At 43.4% G+C, this 17,460-nt stretch overlaps 1 protein-coding gene across 2 annotated transcripts in view; it reads right to left on the reverse strand.

Moving 5' to 3' along the window:
- Window positions 1–4,247: 4,247 nt before the first annotated feature.
- Window positions 4,248–17,460, reverse strand: part of LOC109865404 (vesicle-fusing ATPase) — a 46,876-nt gene continuing 33,663 nt past the window's right edge. For both annotated transcript variants that reach the window (XM_020453545.2, XM_031799411.1), the window contains 12 exons: window positions 14,012–14,086; window positions 13,289–13,476; window positions 12,384–12,479; window positions 11,585–11,741; window positions 10,532–10,665; window positions 10,387–10,453; window positions 10,033–10,112; window positions 8,904–9,038; window positions 8,672–8,785; window positions 6,332–6,387; window positions 6,154–6,228; window positions 4,248–6,023 (listed from right to left, as the gene is read on the reverse strand). In XM_020453545.2, coding sequence (XP_020309134.1) covers window positions 6,198–6,228; window positions 6,332–6,387; window positions 8,672–8,785; window positions 8,904–9,038; window positions 10,033–10,112; window positions 10,387–10,453; window positions 10,532–10,665; window positions 11,585–11,741; window positions 12,384–12,479; window positions 13,289–13,476; window positions 14,012–14,086 — 1,133 coding nt within the window. In that variant the 3' untranslated portion in view covers window positions 4,248–6,023; window positions 6,154–6,197. The remainder of the gene's footprint in view (window positions 6,024–6,153; window positions 6,229–6,331; window positions 6,388–8,671; window positions 8,786–8,903; window positions 9,039–10,032; window positions 10,113–10,386; window positions 10,454–10,531; window positions 10,666–11,584; window positions 11,742–12,383; window positions 12,480–13,288; window positions 13,477–14,011; window positions 14,087–17,460) is intronic.

Below are 17,460 nucleotides of genomic sequence, written 5' to 3' on the forward strand. Positions count from 1 at the left end.
CGGCTGTGCAGTAACCGATGACTTTCCAGACCGTTGCAATCGAATTTACATATTTTTAACTAACACCTGATTCCACCAGTCAATCACCTGGCTGGTCGACTATTGAGAACTAAACCAACTCTCCAACAGTACTAAACACACAGCAACAGCCCAGGAACCTACCATTTTAACTACTGAGTGGCTGTTACTGGACCCTTCCCTCCTAAACTAAACTACTGAGCTGATGAAATCTCCTCTTTCCCAACCCCTGCACACTGTACTGATACTGAACTACAGCTGTCGCCTGGCTGGGATGCCTGATGCCTGGAAGATATGCTAGAGCCTGATTTTATAGCCCCACATTTCTGAAATATTAGCAATGGGCCAGGACTGGAGGTGGTATGCAGGAGGGGACATGTGCAGGAAACAAACACACTCGTTTCCACTAACGAACATTTCTGCACGTATGCACTATTCAGCTGAACAAGAACTGTCTAGAGGTAGTGAAACGTTGGCTATTGCTATTTATGAGAGAGAATGCATTCTTCTTGTCTTAACCAGTTACGTTCTAACATACAGTAACACAACTGAGATTGTTCATCTCATTCAGATCAGAGACGTTTTGCTGTAATTTCCCCTTGAGTATGAAACAAGACAGATTTACAGTATTTGAGGAAATTATAATGAATTATAAACTGGGTGGTTTGAAGCCCTGAATGCTGATTGGCTGAAAGCCATGGTATATCAGACCGTATACCACGGGTTCGACGAAACATGTATTTAACATGTACTGCTCTAATTATGTTAGTAACCAGTTTATAATAGCAATAAGTAACCTCTGGGGTTTGTGATATATGGCCAATATACCATGGCTAAGGGCTGTGTCCAGGCACTCCGCGTTGCGTCGTACATAAGAACAGCCATTAGCCGTGGTATATTAGCCATATCCCACACCCCTCGGGCCTCATTGCTTAAATGTCATATAGAACAAAACATTCACAACAAACAGGTAGGGTTCAAGTATGAGACTTTATTGGATTCATTCGTCATCAGTTTATTTTGCACTTGCAATAGGCCTAATGCTAATGAATTATTCTACTCATAGCAGTCATACTACGACAATGAGATAATTTATCCAACACACTGACAGTCCATTTCATTATGTTCCTCATAATACTGTGAAGTCCTTGTCTAAGCTAAACCCTTCTCTCACCAGTGAAATGTGATGACAAGTGGAGACCAGAGGGGAGAGAGCAGAAAGTGTCCTAATAGTCTTCAATAGGCCTGTTTCCTCATCTCCTTCCCTGGATTGCCACTGATGTGAAATGTCTTGACAATAGAAGCAATATGGTGGAATCCTGTTCAGAGATTTGAAGTATCTGTGGGAAACAAATTAAGGAGACGAGGGTAGGGGGGGGGGTTACTTAGTGTTTTGGGACATAGCCAATGTCAGTGAAGGTGAATGTGTGTTTGTGCTGCTTCCAGTGACGGGTGTTAGGGTTAGAGGGATGGCAGGCAGGCATGCTGGCTTCACAAAAGTGGAACCTGTGAGAGGTTTCCACACAACATGTTCTGACAGTCCTACGTGCTTCCTATTCATTATATTTAACAACAAAAATACAACTTACCTAGGTAGTGTAGACTCCTCCCTTTGTGACATAGCTTAGTATCTGCGTCACCCTCCAAAAGGCTCTCCCTACACGGGCCCTTTCTGTGTTCAGTTCCTTCCTTTCCTCACCGCTACATCCAAAGTTTTGTACAAAGGTTTTAAAGTTAATAATTCCCTTTTTATTTTATAATCTGAAAATGTTATGTTTTTATAAATATAATTTATTATACAATGTATATATCTGTATGACTGAACTAAGATTATATATTTGAAGAACAAATGATTGGCTCATGCTTTTGCTTCTTAGACAGAGGTACTTTTCTAATCATTGCAGTTTGTGGGCATCGATTCCTCTACGTTTCCTTACCAAATCATGTATATGGGCATTGCACATAACACTACTGAACTAATTTCTTACATGGCAAGCTGTGATGGTGTTCCCAACTGTGATACAGTTATCCATCGTACAATCCTTTCAATACTATAAATCAGAACGTCTCAATCTGCTCTAGGACACATCTGTGAAATGTCTAATTTGTCTCGGTCCATCTCATTTCCCCCTGATAATAGGTGAATGACAAGTAAATTACCACTGCATCTGCAGCATCAATCAATTATACACATATTTATAAAAATGTTCAGAAGAGTACTGTACGAAATCTTCATTAATACAATTGCAACTTGCCATAAAACGTTTCTTACAGATTTTGGACAAAGGGCGCCCTGGTCACAGCAAATAATGTATAGATCTGGTCAATATACATATATACACTCAGTGGCTGATTTATTAGGTACATTACCCATTCACAAAAATGGTTAGCTCCTACAGACACGTGGCCAAGCTTGCTATATAAAGCAGGCAGACCGGCATCGAGGCATTCAGTTACTGTTCCATTTAACGTTAGAATGGGCAAAACGAGTGATCTAAGCGACTTTGATGAAAGGTCGAAGGAGAATGGCAAGAATCGTGCAAGCTAACAGGCGGGTCCATGGCCCCATCCTGCTTGTTTACAACGGTACAGGCTGGTGGTGGGTACGTAATGGTGTGGGGAATGTCTTCCTGGCAAACATTAGGTCCCTTGATAGCAATTGAGCTATGTTTTCATGCCCCAAAGAATTCAGGTGGTTCTGGAGGCAAAAGGGGGGTCCCGGCACTAGATGGTGTACCTAATAAACGGGTACTTGACTTGTGATTATCTGGGAAAAAAATAACTGCATACTGTAGCTACTGTATGTAAATGGAAGTTTGTTAGGCATGCACACAAATGGGGTGAGAGGTGGTGCAATAGTGTCTAATATCAACATTATCCTTCTATTTTAGGGGGCAAACACTCAATAGAGTACCACAGTATGAGTCATAATACGAATGGCCCAGTACATCACGGGGGACAAGCTTCCTGCCATCCAGGACCTCTATACCAGGCAGTGTCAGAGGATGGCCCTAAAAATTGTCAAAGACTCCAGCCACCCTAGTCATAGACTGTTCTCTCTGCTACCGCACAGCAAGCAATACCGGAGCACCAAGTCTAGGACTAAGAGGCTTCTACCCCCAAGCCATAAGACTCCTGAACACCTAATCAAGTGGCTACCCAGATTATTTGCTCTTTAATTACTTGTTACTTTTATTTCTTATTCTTATCTGTATTTTTTTAAAACTGCATTGTTGGTTAGGGGCTCGTAAGTAAGCATTTCACCGTAAGGTCTACACCTGTTGCATTCGGCGCATGTGACTAATACAATTCGATACCCATTAAACCTAGAGGTCAAACAGGGAAATGTTTCCAATAATTATTGGTTTTAGAAACACAAAAAATTAGGGGTGTGTTTCGTGTAGGCTTAACCTGGCGTGATGTTTTGATAATTGTGACTTTCATCAATATATTTGCCTGTATTTACCCCCCCAAAATGAAATGCCAATTAGCAGCTAATGTGGCTATCTTGAAGAACTAAATGTGCCATGATGATCTGGACGAGACTGCCAAATTGAGGCAAAGTTAAGAATCTCTGGATTAACTATATGTTAGCTAAATGTATACTGGGGCGGCGTGGTAGCCTAGTGGTTAGGGCATTGGACTAACAAGGTACAAATCTGTCGTTCTGCCCTTGAACAGGCAGGCCGTCATTGAAAATAAGAATTTGTTCTTAACTGACTTGCCTAGTTAAATAAGTCAATTTTTTATTTATTTTTATAAACGCAACAATGAATGGTTTTACTGAGTTACAATTTTAACAAATTCATCAGGCCCTAATGTATGGATTTCACAACTGCACATAGACCCACCCACTTGGAAGCTAGGCCCAGACAATTTCCCCACAAAAGGGATTTATTACAGACAGAAATACTCCTCAGCTGTCCGGGTGGCTGGTCTCAGACGATCCCCCAGGTGAAGAAGCCGGATGTGGAGGTCCTGGCCTGGAGTGGTTACGATGTGGTCTGTGGTTGTGAGGCCAGTTGGGTGTACTGCCAAATTCTCTAAAACGACATTGATGAACATTCAATTCTCTGGCAACCGCTCTGGTGGACATTCCTGAAGTCAGCATGTCAATTGCACGCTCCCTCAAAACTTGAGATATCTGTGGCATTGTGTTGTGACAAAACTGAACATTTTAGATTGGTCAGTTATTGTACCCAGCACAGAAATAAGCTTTTTGTCATATGGAACATTTCTGTGATCTTTTATTTCAGCTCATGAAACATGGGACCAAACACTTACATGTCTTTAAATTGACAATTCTGTAAACTGTCTTATGCACGTTGACCCAATACCTGTTAACAAACGCACCTGCTAGAGATGACGTGCAGGGATTTGAAGTTTTGCGTGATGTCTACTTTGATGCTAATTAGCATTTTTGAATCAGAGAGTGAATAGAGCCGAAAATATTGAGATGAACATGTTTATCAAAAAGTCACACCAGGGTAAACCTACACAAAACACGATCCTTATTTTAAGTGTTTCTAAAATGCAAAGGCATGCCAGAGGGTCTCCAGAGATCCTTCACAGAGAACAGCACAATGCAGAAAAAAAACCTGTCAACAGTATCATGTGTGTTCGCACACGTGTGTCTGTGTGAGTGGTTGGGGAGAAGTTTCCTTCTAAAATGGTCTGGGTCTGAAAATGAATCACTTTTTCCAGTTACTAGCGAATCAATATTAGTAACATTATTATTAATTCATAGCAATTATTCACAAAACAGACTGCTGTGATACTTTGGTCCTGTGTCAGTAGAGTTAAGAGTAAGGCTTGGAACCATCATTTCCTGGAATGATTATAAAATCTAAGCACATAATATATTAGAGCACACACAGAATACATGCTGCAATTAATCAGTTTCACCATTATGTTGTGCATATTCAGCATATGATGCATTTATAGAGAAGTTTGACTGGTCAGTTATGTATACAATTTGAAAATTGCTTTGTCAAATGCATCATGCCCAATGTTGGAGTTGCATCAAACTCAAATAGGTCATCATATACACAGTACAAAACATTATAAACACCTGCTCTTTCCATGACAGACTGACCAGGTGAAAGCAAGGATCACTCAAAATTAGTGTAGATGAAGGGGAGGCGACAGGTTAAAGAAGGATTTGGGACAGCCTTGAGACAGACATTTGAGAAATGGATTGTGTAGATGCCCATTCACCCTCTGAATGGCACAAGACTAAATATTTAAGTGCCTTTAGACGGGGTATGGTAGTAGGTGCCAGGCACACTGGTTTGAGTGGGTCAAGAACTGCAACGTTGCTGTTTTTTGTTGTTGTTGCTCAACAGTTTCCCATGTGTATCAAGAATGGTCCCCCACCCAAAGGACAGCCAGAAAACTTGACAACAGTGGGAAGCATTGGAGTCAACATGGGCCAGAATCCCTGTGGAACGCTTTCGACACCTTGTTGAGTCCATGCGCCAACAAATTTAGGCTGTTCTGAGGGCAAAAGGGAGTGCAACTCAATATTAGGAAGGTGTTCCTAATGGTTCATACACTCAGTGTACATGGTGTTGCATACACTTTTCTCATGTTTAGTTATAAACATACATTTGATTTTTATACATAAAATCCCCTGGAGTGCTAGCAGCACAAATCACAACACTTTGGATGCATCTCAAATGGCACACTATTCCTTATACAGTGCACTTCTTTTGACCAGGGCCCATAGACATCTGGTCAGAACCTAGTGCACTATACAGGGAATAGAGTGTCATTTGAATCACAACACTTTGCCTTCAGAAATAACAATTACAGACTTAGTTTACACACAAAGAAGTAGTGCTGATGAGGAAGGAGGACGACGCTGGTCGATCGAGTTGCCATGGAAACACACGGTACAGCGATTTACGCGGCGAGCGTTTGCGATGGCCAGATTAGGCCGGAGATATAAAATCTCTCGCTCACTCCATCTTGCCGGCCGCATCCGGGCTTCCACTCCTCGCCCACTGAGGGTAAAAGACAGAATAAAAAAAGTGGGAGGAGTTAGAAGAGCAGGAAGGAAGAGAAAGAATCTGCTCATTTTGTTCCAAACCCACTCTAACACGCCCCTGCTCTACCCTCTGTTCAAGCACTTACTGTGAGAGGCAGTTACTGCTGGGCAATGCAGCTCCACCATGGGCTTAGATGGCTATGTGCTTGTCAGAACCCAGCCTGTGGGAAGGGAAGGAAATATACATGGATTAAACAGTCAACCAACTACACAAGAATTAGCTGGTGTGAGATTGGGGACAGAACAGAATAGTGCTCTACTTACGCTCCCTGTTCTCTCAGCAGGGTCAAGAACTTACTAACTCGGTATTCAGGATCCATCTGGAAGACACACACGTTAGCGCTCTGTGCATATGTCCATACACTGGCCTACATAGCCTCCTTTCCTATAAACGTGTCGAAAAGTACAGGCCCGGGGCCAGCACAGCAAACTGTCTGTAATTGGCTGGGAAGGTGTGAGTGAGGGGCTCACAGAAACAATGTTACGTAACAATGCAGATATGTGGTAGCATTCAACTATGGTCGTCTTCTCCATTTATGATGGAGATATAGACTCAGTGCACAGTTTATTAGGTACACCACCCTGTTCACAAACATTTTTCACCTGGCTGTGGCTTGCTATTTAAAGCATGCAGACAGGCATGCAGGCATTCAGTTTTGCCCATACAGTTAGAATGGGCAAAAATGAATGACCTAAGCGACTGAGCATGGTATTATTGTCGGTGCCAGACAAGCCAGATCCAGTATCTCAGAAACAGTCGTCCGACTGGGCTTTTCACGCACAGCAGTGTCTAGGGTTACCGAGAATGGTGCGGCAAACAAAAACCATACAGTCAGCGGCAGTCCTGTGGGTGTGGGTAACCTTTATTAAACTAGGCAAGTCAGTTAAGAATTTGACTGACTTGCCTATTTAAAATGGCGGCCTACCACGGCCAAACCCGGACGACGCTGGGCCAATTGTGCACCGCCCTATGGGACTCCCAATCACGGCCGGATGTGATACAGCCTGGATTCGAACCAGGGACTGTAGTGATGCCTCTTGCACTGAGATGCAGTGTCTTAGACCGCTGCGCCACTCGGGAGGGTGAAAACAGCTCATTGATGAAAGAGGTCGAAGGAGAATGGCAAGAATTGTGCAAACTAACAGGCGGCCCACAAACAGGAAAATAACGGTGCAGTACAACAGTGGTATGCAGAACGGCATCTCGGAACTCACAACTTGTTGGTCCTTGTCACGGATGGGTTATTGCAGCAGACGACCACACCGGTTTCCAATCCTATCAGCTAAAAACAGTGGGTACGCGATCACCAACACTGGACAATTGAAGAGTGGCGAAACATCCCCTGGAATCCCAGTTCCTGCTATCCTGCGTCATGCTGATGGCAGAGTCATGATATGGCGTAACCCTGCCTGGTGTCAACGGTACAGGCTGGTGGAAGTGGTGTAAAGTGGTGTAATGGTGTGGGGAATGTTTTCCTGGCACACGTTAGGTCCCTTGTTACCAACTGAGCAACGTTTCCATGCACCAAAGAATTCAGGCTGTTCTGGAGGGGGGTCCGACCCGGTACTAGATGGGTGTACCTAATAAACTGGCCTCAGTGTATATGATTGATTTGGACTGAACACGATTAACGGAGTTACATAAAATATGTGGAATTTCAGACCTGACCTCGAGTTCATGCTTTTCTATTGAGGAAACAGGATTTGAAGACGTGTGTGTGTGTGTGTGTGTGTTTGTGTCACGTCGGCGGAGCAGGGAGTCTGTGTGCAGCATGTCTCGGCAGACACTCGTTCATACTTCTCCTGGATGGAGGGAGGGAGCTGTGCGTGTGTGTCGGTGTGCCAACTCAACATGGCTGCATTAGTGCATACCACAGCAATTAGGCTACACGGCATTCAGCAGCCACATGGACAAGCGACCAGAGACCATACAACCAAGCACACCACAGCCACATACCGTAAACTACGGTTACTACTATACAGTAGTAACACTTGCACTGGATTTTTACACCCTGGTCCTTGGGAACCACATCTGATTCAACCAATTCAAGTCATCTTCCAGCCCTTGATTAGCTGAATCGGGTGTGTTAGCGCTGGGCAATAACAAAAACATGCACCCCTCTATGAGGAAGTTAGACAGGGCCTAAGAGAGTAACAACCCTCACAACAGCAGATAAGACATTTCCAAGCTGCGATGTGGTCTTTATGTGTGGTATCCCTCTACTAGTCAGAGCATGTGAACACATAAGACAGGGAAGTATGCAGAGAATGATCGGGAACTATAGCGATGACATTTTTGGGGCTCACCACAAAAATCACTGTTGAATCCTGGTTTTAATGAAAGGTCGTAATTAACAGCAGGTTGTTTTGACTGAAACCAGACGAGATTCCATCTGTGACTCCCAAGACTGTGGTTGTCTAGACCGGGGTTCTCCAACTCACGCTCTGGGAGAGCTAAAGGGTGTGTGCAGGCTTTTGTTCCAGCCCAGCAGTAACACATCTTAACCCGCTAATCGTGGTACAGATTGAAGAAGGCAACGGTTAGGTGATTATTTGATGGTTAGTGCTGGGCTGGAATAAAAACCAGGGCTTTGTCTCTGTCACCTGCACCGCCATCTCGATGACCATCGTCAGCTTCTTGATGCCGATCCACACCGCCTGGCTCTTCACAGCCTTGGCAATGGCTGCCCGCTCTTTCTCCTGGAAACTCCCCAGCATCTACAGCAGACACAGAAGCAGTTTCAAAGCTCACGCAACAAATCCATCACTACTTATCACAACTTTAAAACCGGAGTGCGAGGAACATCCATTTCTGTGTCTGTGTGTGTGTGTCTACCTCCAGGGCTTCAACCAGCTGCTCTCCTCTAGAGATGTTGGGGATGTGGATGGTGGTACTGAAGGCGTCCAGCATCTCCATCTCCTGCAGCACGTCCTTCCTGCTGGTGGTGCCAATGATCAGCAGCTTACGGCCCTGTGTGTGTGTGTGTGTGTGGGGGGGGGGGGGGGCACACACACATGATGGAGAAGGAAATTAAGCTCAGTGCCAGACAGGGCATCCTGTACCATATCATGTACGGAAGTGTATCAAACACATTTCAAAATGGCTTGCTTCACATCATCAACATCAATGGGTATAGGGACATTTGTCTGGAAAAGGTGGGGCCCCTACTGCCTAATATGAGCCTTGTGGATTTTTATCAACCTTTTGTATTTTTATCAAGCTTGATTTTGGTCAGTCTGTCAGCCTCTCCACGGTCAACCACCTCTACATAGCTGCTTAAGTCTAGGTGACTCTGAATCAGGAAAGTGGATAGTTTCTTTCCCCAGAGGCCCTAGTCGCTCGTTCAGGGCCAGAGGAGAGGAGGATTATGGGCTGCCCCCCCCCATTGTGCGGAGGGGGTGTGCCCATGCATGCAGATGAGGTACCACACAGGCGGCGGTGCTGCCAGGTTGTCCCCCCACCCCCCCGGCTCTCTCACAGAGCCCATTCTCTTCTGTTGTCCCCCCCCCCCTCGAGGCAGGCCTCCCCTGGCCTCACCCGGGCCGGGCACCCCGCTGGGCCTGGAGCTTCACAAGCCTGGAGAAGCAGCCCCGGCTCCCATTCACACCCAGCACAACAGCCTGCCTGGACCAATACATTATCATACTCATTGACAAACGTTCACAGCTGAACATAGGCCTACAGCCTTAAATGTGGTAGTGTCTTACATTCAGGAGATATAGCTCCTGCACACAGAAACACAGGGGTAAAGATGTATACTGTCCCACAACTATGATACACTTTGATTCACTCTGCATGGAAATGACTTGCATTACTGAGGGCATCAGTACGATCTGCTGACATCTGTCTGTCACTGGCAAAATAACGACTAGAGCATACACAGAAACATTTAAATGCTAAGACTAAAACACACACACACACACACACACTCTCAAGTAAGTGCCAAAGTTCACAGAATACTGACTTTGGGAGGGGGTTTCTTGAGGAGAACCAGCAGAGCTTGAAGGACCAGGTTTGAGAAACGAGGGCCAATCGGGACATAGTCTGAGAACAAGGACACCAAAGCACAAAGAGAGAACAAGAATTTTGAATAAATATTCTGACCTCGTGATTCAATGATCTGTGGTCTTTTACCATCAAAGTGATGCTTGGGTGGAAAATATAAGAGCATGGTTTTCCAACACATGGTTCTTTAAGAAGGTCTGTATCCTAAGCAAACTGCCCAGTGTTTACTGTATGTTACAACCCTGAACTTAGGATACTTAAAAAAAGAAACGAAAAGGAGAACAGTGTAACCACAATGCAAGCAGGACCTTACCCAGCAAGCGTTCAATGTCGTCCACCACTACACAGCTCAGCTGGGACTTGTAGGCATCTTCAAATATCTGGAACAAAGAGGGTTAAGGGTGGTCAAGACACAGGTACTGACACAGGTATGTGTGTGTGTGAAACCCTTTCCTCACCTTCTTGATGGCCTGGCACTTAGCGATTTCGGAGTGACCGATCATCTTGTCAGGAGAACAGATCTTTATAAAGGGAAACTGGGATTCCTCTGCGATCTTAGCAGCTAGGGCCGTCTTTCCACTGTTGGGGGGACCTAGGAGAGAGAGAAAACAGGATACTATATATACCACTATCCTGTATTTTTAACCAAAGGAAGTCTTAATGATAATATGATTATTAGAATAAATATTTGCATTTATCAGTATGCTTAAATATATCTTTCAGCTCTTATAATGCCAAACATTGGAAAATGTATTTTTTTATATATCTTCATTTTATCATCTTCATGCTGGTGTCCCTTTTAGCAGTAAAGGGGTAAAAAATAGATACTATAGATACTATAGATGTGTTACAATGTTCTATAGTATATTCTATAGATGTGTTACAATGTTCTATAGTATATTCTATAGATGTGCTACAATGTTATATAGTATATTCTATAGATGTGTTACAATGTTCTATAGTATATTCTATAGATGTGTTACAATGTTCTATAGTATATTCTATAGATGTGTTACAATGTTCTATAGTATATTCTATAGATGTGTTACAATGTTATATAGTATATTCTATAGATATACTATAGAACATTGTAACAGTTGGTGTCATTGCTTTTCTTACATGCACTGACTTTGCTCAGAGCTGCTTTGCTGAGGGAAATTTGAACTACTATGTGAGATGCTGTGAGATGCTCCCGTGTGGCGCAGTGGTCTAATGTGTCACTACAGACCCTGGTTCTATACCGGGCTGTATCACAACCCGACGTGATCGGGAGTCGCATAGGGCGGTGCACAATTGGCTACGCGTCATCCGGGTTAGGAGAGGGTTTTCCCGGGGTAGGCCGTCTTTGTAAATAAGAATTTGTTCTTAACTGAATTGCCTAGTTAAATAATGTTTAAATAAAATGTGCTTGTTGTACCTAGCTACCTTAAGATAAATGCACTACCTGTAAGTCGATCTGGATAAAATTGTCTGCTAACTGATTCAAATGTAAAAGTGTGTGTGTGTGTTACCTTCCAGGAGCACAGACACCAGCGGTGTTCGGTCGCTGTTCTTAGTCTGCTGCACCAGCAGCTCCCCATCATCCAGCACAGCAGTCACCGGGTCACCCCACTTTATGATGCCATTCATGATGTAGCTGGCATAGTCCTCAGAGTTGGTACCAAAAGCCTGGCCATTGGAGAGAGAGAGAGAGTCAGATCCACTAAACCAGGGATCCCAAATAGGCAGCCCGCTGGCCAAATTCAGCCTGCGGGGGATTTTATTTGGCCCCCCAAGTTTTTTTCGCAAAAACATTTGTTCTTGAATATTAAGACTGTATAATTACCAGGACATGGGTTCAAAGTGATTTTAATGAAGGAAAATTGTTCCCAAGTATTCCCACGCATAAATAGAGAGGCATATGTGATCGCTTCCAAATGTAATCAAGGTTTGAAAAGATTCTGTTTTTGTCAAATACTATATCTGTTTGGGGTTACTGCGGTCAATTTGCAGTGTACAAATGATTTATAACTATGTTCCGGCCAACCGACCGACCATGCACTCAAAGAAAAATTGTCCCACGGCTGAATGTAAGTGGGGACCCTTGCACTTAACCATCCATAGCCTGAAAGGGTCCCTTATTAAAATCACTTCTTAAAAATATCTCAAAATGATAAAAAATAGTGGATAGTGGACACTGCCATCAACTACAAGTGGATGATGACATTTTTGTAAGTCCAAATGTTGAGGGGGACTTTTGGATCTAGGCAATGGTAAAGAGAGGGGTCTGGAGAAAGGTAAAGAGATGGAGGACGGAAGGGGTCTACTCACAGGTTTGATGTCGTTGTCCAGCGAGGCCAGGAAGTCATCTCTGTGGACCTGCAGATTCACAGCCTTCTCCAGGTCCACCTCCACGGTGGCACTGGCCTGCAGGGGGACAGAGGGATGTTATTAGGATGGTCCAATACAGACGGTTAATAGATGTTCAACTAACTATCAACAAACTGTTCGACTAACTTTAATGCTAAACCCTGACACTAGATTAATTAGACAAAATGTGGACAAAATGTTCAAGCTAATCATTGATAGTATCTACCTTTATTTAGTCCTGTAATGATGACAAGCAAATAGTGACTTTTAGGTCTTACTGATTTAACACACACACACACGCACGCACGCGGCCAGATTAAGCGAGGTGGTAGTCTGTTAAGTGGTCTGCCCCCCCCCACCACACTCCTGGACCATATTAGAGGGTGATGACATGGACAGACAAGGGCTTACACAGGTGGAATGGCTGGAGTGCTCCCTCCCCTCTGTCTCTCTCTGTCCTTATCACTCGTTTTCTCCCTCCCTCCCAGACAAGAGTTGTCTGACCTTTCCGCTCTGAGGGAGCACTTTGTCTCATGACTGATTGTGAAATAACTACGAGACCTACAGCTTCTTAACGCATAAAGATGGTCAGTTGTAGAGTTGATGTTGAAGAGGAGAGAAAAACGCCCTCTATCTTGGCCAGGGCTGCCCAACCCTCTTTCTGGAGATCTAACATCCTGTAGGTTTTCAGTCTAACCCTAACTTAATATATCTGAAATGGCTACTTAAGGTCTTGGCGAGCAGCAAATAACTAGAACCAGATGTGCTAAATCAGGGTTGGACTGAAAAACCTTCAGGATGTTAGCTCTCCAACCAAGAGGGTTGATCTAGGCTAATGAAAATGGCCGCCTGTGTGTGATATTGACCTTGATGTGTCGGTTCATGGCAGTGGACTGGGCAGCTCTGACCAGACCCTCCAGCTCGGCTCCGCTGTAGTTCTTGGTCTCGGCGGCCAGCTCGCTGACGTCCACGTCGCTGCCCAGCAGGTTGAACTGACGCATTTTAGCCGTGTGGATGTTGAGGATCTGGACACGCCCCTTCTCATCAGGCAAACCTGGGGGAGGAAGCACGAGGGGAAACGTCTCGTATTTATTTACCTTTATTTAACCAGGTAGGCAAGTTGAGAACAAGTTCTCATTTACAATTGCGACCTGGCCAAGATAAAGCAAAGCAGTTCGACAGATAAAACGACAGAGTTACACATGAAGTAAAAACAAACATACAGTCAATAATGCAGTATAAACAAGTCTATATACAATGTGAGCAAATGAGGTGAGAAGGGAGGTAAAGGCAAAAAAGGCCATGATGGCAAAGTAAATACAATATAGCAAGTATATATCTGTGTTTTTTAAAACCGCGTAACTGCATACTGTACAAGAGATGGACCTGGAACAGTAGAAATGTCTGGGTGGTGTTTTGTTGGTTGTCGGGTAAAAAGGTACAACATCTATGAATAACAATGTCTTTCTCAGAAGAAAAGAAACTACCTGAAAACAAACTAAAACCGGAATACAGTGAACTAACAAAAATTAAGCAAGGTCTTCGGTTAGGTTGGATGCTTTGTGGTGTACTACGTTGTGCTTTCTTACCGATCTCCATTTTGACTTCCAACCTGCCTGGTCTCAACAAGGCCTCGTCTATCAGGTCCGGCCTGTTGGTCATTCCTTAGAGGCACAGAGGGAGAGATAGAAGGAGAGAGAGAGATAGAGGGAGAAGGAGGATGAGATAGAAGAGGGCAAGAAAGGCATAGCTCAGATAATCCCGCTCATCTTCTCAGACCACAACTCGACCGGTCAGTCAAGCAGACTGTGGCCCTACTACATACTATTTTAGAAAGTACTGTTTAGTAAAAACGTAAGCAGTAAGCAACAAATATCAACATACTACTCAACCATACTGATAAGGCGTCATCTAACGCGCAATCATGCTTGTTGCGCGCCATTCATTCATTTTTGTAGTGTCCCCTATTGATTAATTGATCTTATAAACTGGTTGGTTCGAGTCCAGAATGCTTATTGGTTGACAGCCGTGGTACAGTATATCAGACCATATACCACAGCTATGGAATGTAGCCAGGGAATCTGCATTGCGTTGTGCTTCAGAACAGCCCTTAGTCATGGTATTTTGTCCAAATACTGCACCCCCTTAGGCCTTAATCATACTAAACAAAAGATAAATAACTTTGATTTTTCAAAACGAATCCAAGTAGTTTGACTTTTTGCAACTGTTACAGAGATGGTTGTTCCAGTTTCGATGGTTGAGGTAGTCTTGTTTGACAAGCTCTTCACCATAGCAGTCGCTCTGAATGCAGGTTGTCAGTGATAAAAAAAGTTCAAATTGTTGAATATCCTCCCTCTGGCTGGATTCCAATAGGAATAACAAATCATTTCACTAGCCAGCATATTGTGACTTGCAGATCTGATATGGCACATGAGCCAGGATCATCAGATCACAATGTAAGACTTCAGTGTTTTGTTAGACTTCAGTGGGGCTTTTGGCTTTATCGATCATAGTTGCTGCTGGAAAAACGTGTGTTATGGCTTTACGCCCCCTGCTATATTGTGGATAAAGAGGTACCCATTTAACAGAACACAGAGCGTGTCCTTTAATGGAAGCGTCTCCAACATATCCCGGTAGAATCACGAATTCTCCAGGGCAGCTGTCTAGGCCCCTTACTTTTTCAATCTTTACTAACGAGTAAAGCCAGTGTGTCTATGTATGCGGATGACTCAACACTATACGTGGCAGCTACTACAGCGACTGAAATGACTGCAACACTTAAAGAGATGCAGTTAGTTTCAGATTGGGTGGCAAAGAATAAGTTAGTCCTAAATATTTCTAAAACTAAAAGCATTGTATTTGGGACAAATCATTCACTAAACCCTAAACCTCAACTAAATCTTGTAATAAATCATGTGGAAATTGAGCAAGTTGAGGTGACTAAACTGCTTGGACTAACCCTGGACTGTAAACTGTCATGGTCAAAATATATTGATACAATATAGATGGGGAGAAGTCTGTCCATAATAAAGCGCTGCTCTACCTTCTTAACAACACTGTCAACAAGACAGGTCCTACAGGCCCTAGTTTTGTCACACCTGGACTACCATTCAGTTGTGTGGTCAGGTGCCACAAAAAGGGACTTAGGAAAATTGCAATTGGCTCAGAACAGGGCAGCACGGCTGGGCCCTTGGATTTACACAGAGAGCTAACAGGAATAATATGAATGTCAATCTCTCCTGGCTCAAAGTGGAGGAGAGATTGACTTCATCACTACTTGTATTTATGAGAGGTATTGACATGTTGAATGTCACCCATGCATACCCTACAAGACATGCCACAAGAGGTCTCTTCGCAGTCCCCAAGTCCAGAACAGACTATGGGAGGCGCACAGTACTACACAGAGCCATGACTACATGGACATCAAGTAACTGATGAAAGCAGTAAAATGATATAAAAGAAAATGATACAAATACACCTTATGGCGGGGACAGCGGGGACTGTGAAGCAACACAAACATAGGCACAGACACATGTGTCCACACACACACAATAACATATGCACTATACACACATATAGATGTTGTATTGTAGATATGTGGTAGTGGTGGAGTTGGAGCCTAAGGGCACACAGTGTTGTGAAAACTGAGAACATATTGTAATGTTTTTAAAATTGTATAACTGCCGTAATTTTGCTAGACCACAGGAAGAGTAGCTGCTGCTTTGGCAATGGGGATCCATAATAAATACAAATACAAATGTTAGGGAAGAACTAGGCCATAACTAAAGGCCTTATGAAATGTCTAATATATGGTCATAAATGTTTTACTTTTAATTCAAACACATTCACTTGAAGGTTTCAGAACTATACGTTTTTGACTGCAAAAACCATGCCTCCGTCACTAACACACACATTCATGGGTCGGTATCTCTAACATCTACTTGAAAGGCATGCTGGGAAATATGTCAATGAGGCTCTACATCCTACAATGTTAAAACATCCCAAAATATTACTTTAACACAACTAAGTGTTCTTTTAAAGATGCATTGTCACTTTTTGGGCGACCTGACAAAATCCACATAGAAATGTGTATTATAGCTTTGTCATTCTCATTGAAAGCAAGTCTAATAAGTGGTTGATCTGTTCTATGTGCGCTATTTCTACGTTTTCCATTTTAAAGTTTAGTTTTTGGGTCTTTTACTTTCAGGTTTGTACACCAGTTTCAAACAGCTGAAAATACAATATTTCTGGTTATGGATAATATATAGCAGTTAAGATGGTACAATGATTCTCTACACTATTGCTTGTTTTGGTACATAAACTGAAATTAGGCGAACTATTAGAATTTTTGCAACAAGGAAATGGCGAAAAAAAATCTGCATAGTGCATCTATAAGTCGGAATTTGCAACACTCGTGATCCAACACTCTTAGGGTGTTAGTTTATCAACACTTTGAAAAGTGTTGGTTTAACACTATTTCAGTGGGTCACATACACACACTAAGAAAGTGTTAAATGTAACACTATGGGTGTTAAAATTCTGATCTTAAATTTGCTGTGTATTCATAAGTATTTGGACCCGGACTGTGTGTGTGCGTGTGTGTGTGTGTGTGTACATTCGCGAACACTACCGGTCAAAAGTTGTAGAACATATGGAATAGTGTTTAAAAAATAAATAATCAAAATCGATTTTATATTTGAGATTCTTCAAACAGCCACCCTTTGCCACCCTTAGAATTTCTTTTACCCCTTTTTCTCCCCAATTTCATGGTGTCCAATTGTTAGTAGCTACTATCTTATCTCATCGCTACAACTCCCGTACGGGCTCGGGAGAGACGAAGGTTGAAAGTCATGCGTCCTACAATACACAACCAAACCAAGCCACACTGCTTCTTAACACAGCGCGCATCCAACACAGAAGCCAGCCGCACCAATGTGTCGGAGGAAACACCGTGCACCTGGCAACCTTGGTTAGCGTGCACTGCGCCCGGCCCGTCACAGGAGTCGCTGGGGAACGATGAGACAAGGATATCCCTACC

The sequence above is a fragment of the Oncorhynchus kisutch genome, linkage group LG20, assembly GCF_002021735.2.
Source record: "Oncorhynchus kisutch isolate 150728-3 linkage group LG20, Okis_V2, whole genome shotgun sequence".
NCBI classification, from domain to species: Eukaryota; Metazoa; Chordata; class Actinopteri; order Salmoniformes; family Salmonidae; genus Oncorhynchus; species Oncorhynchus kisutch.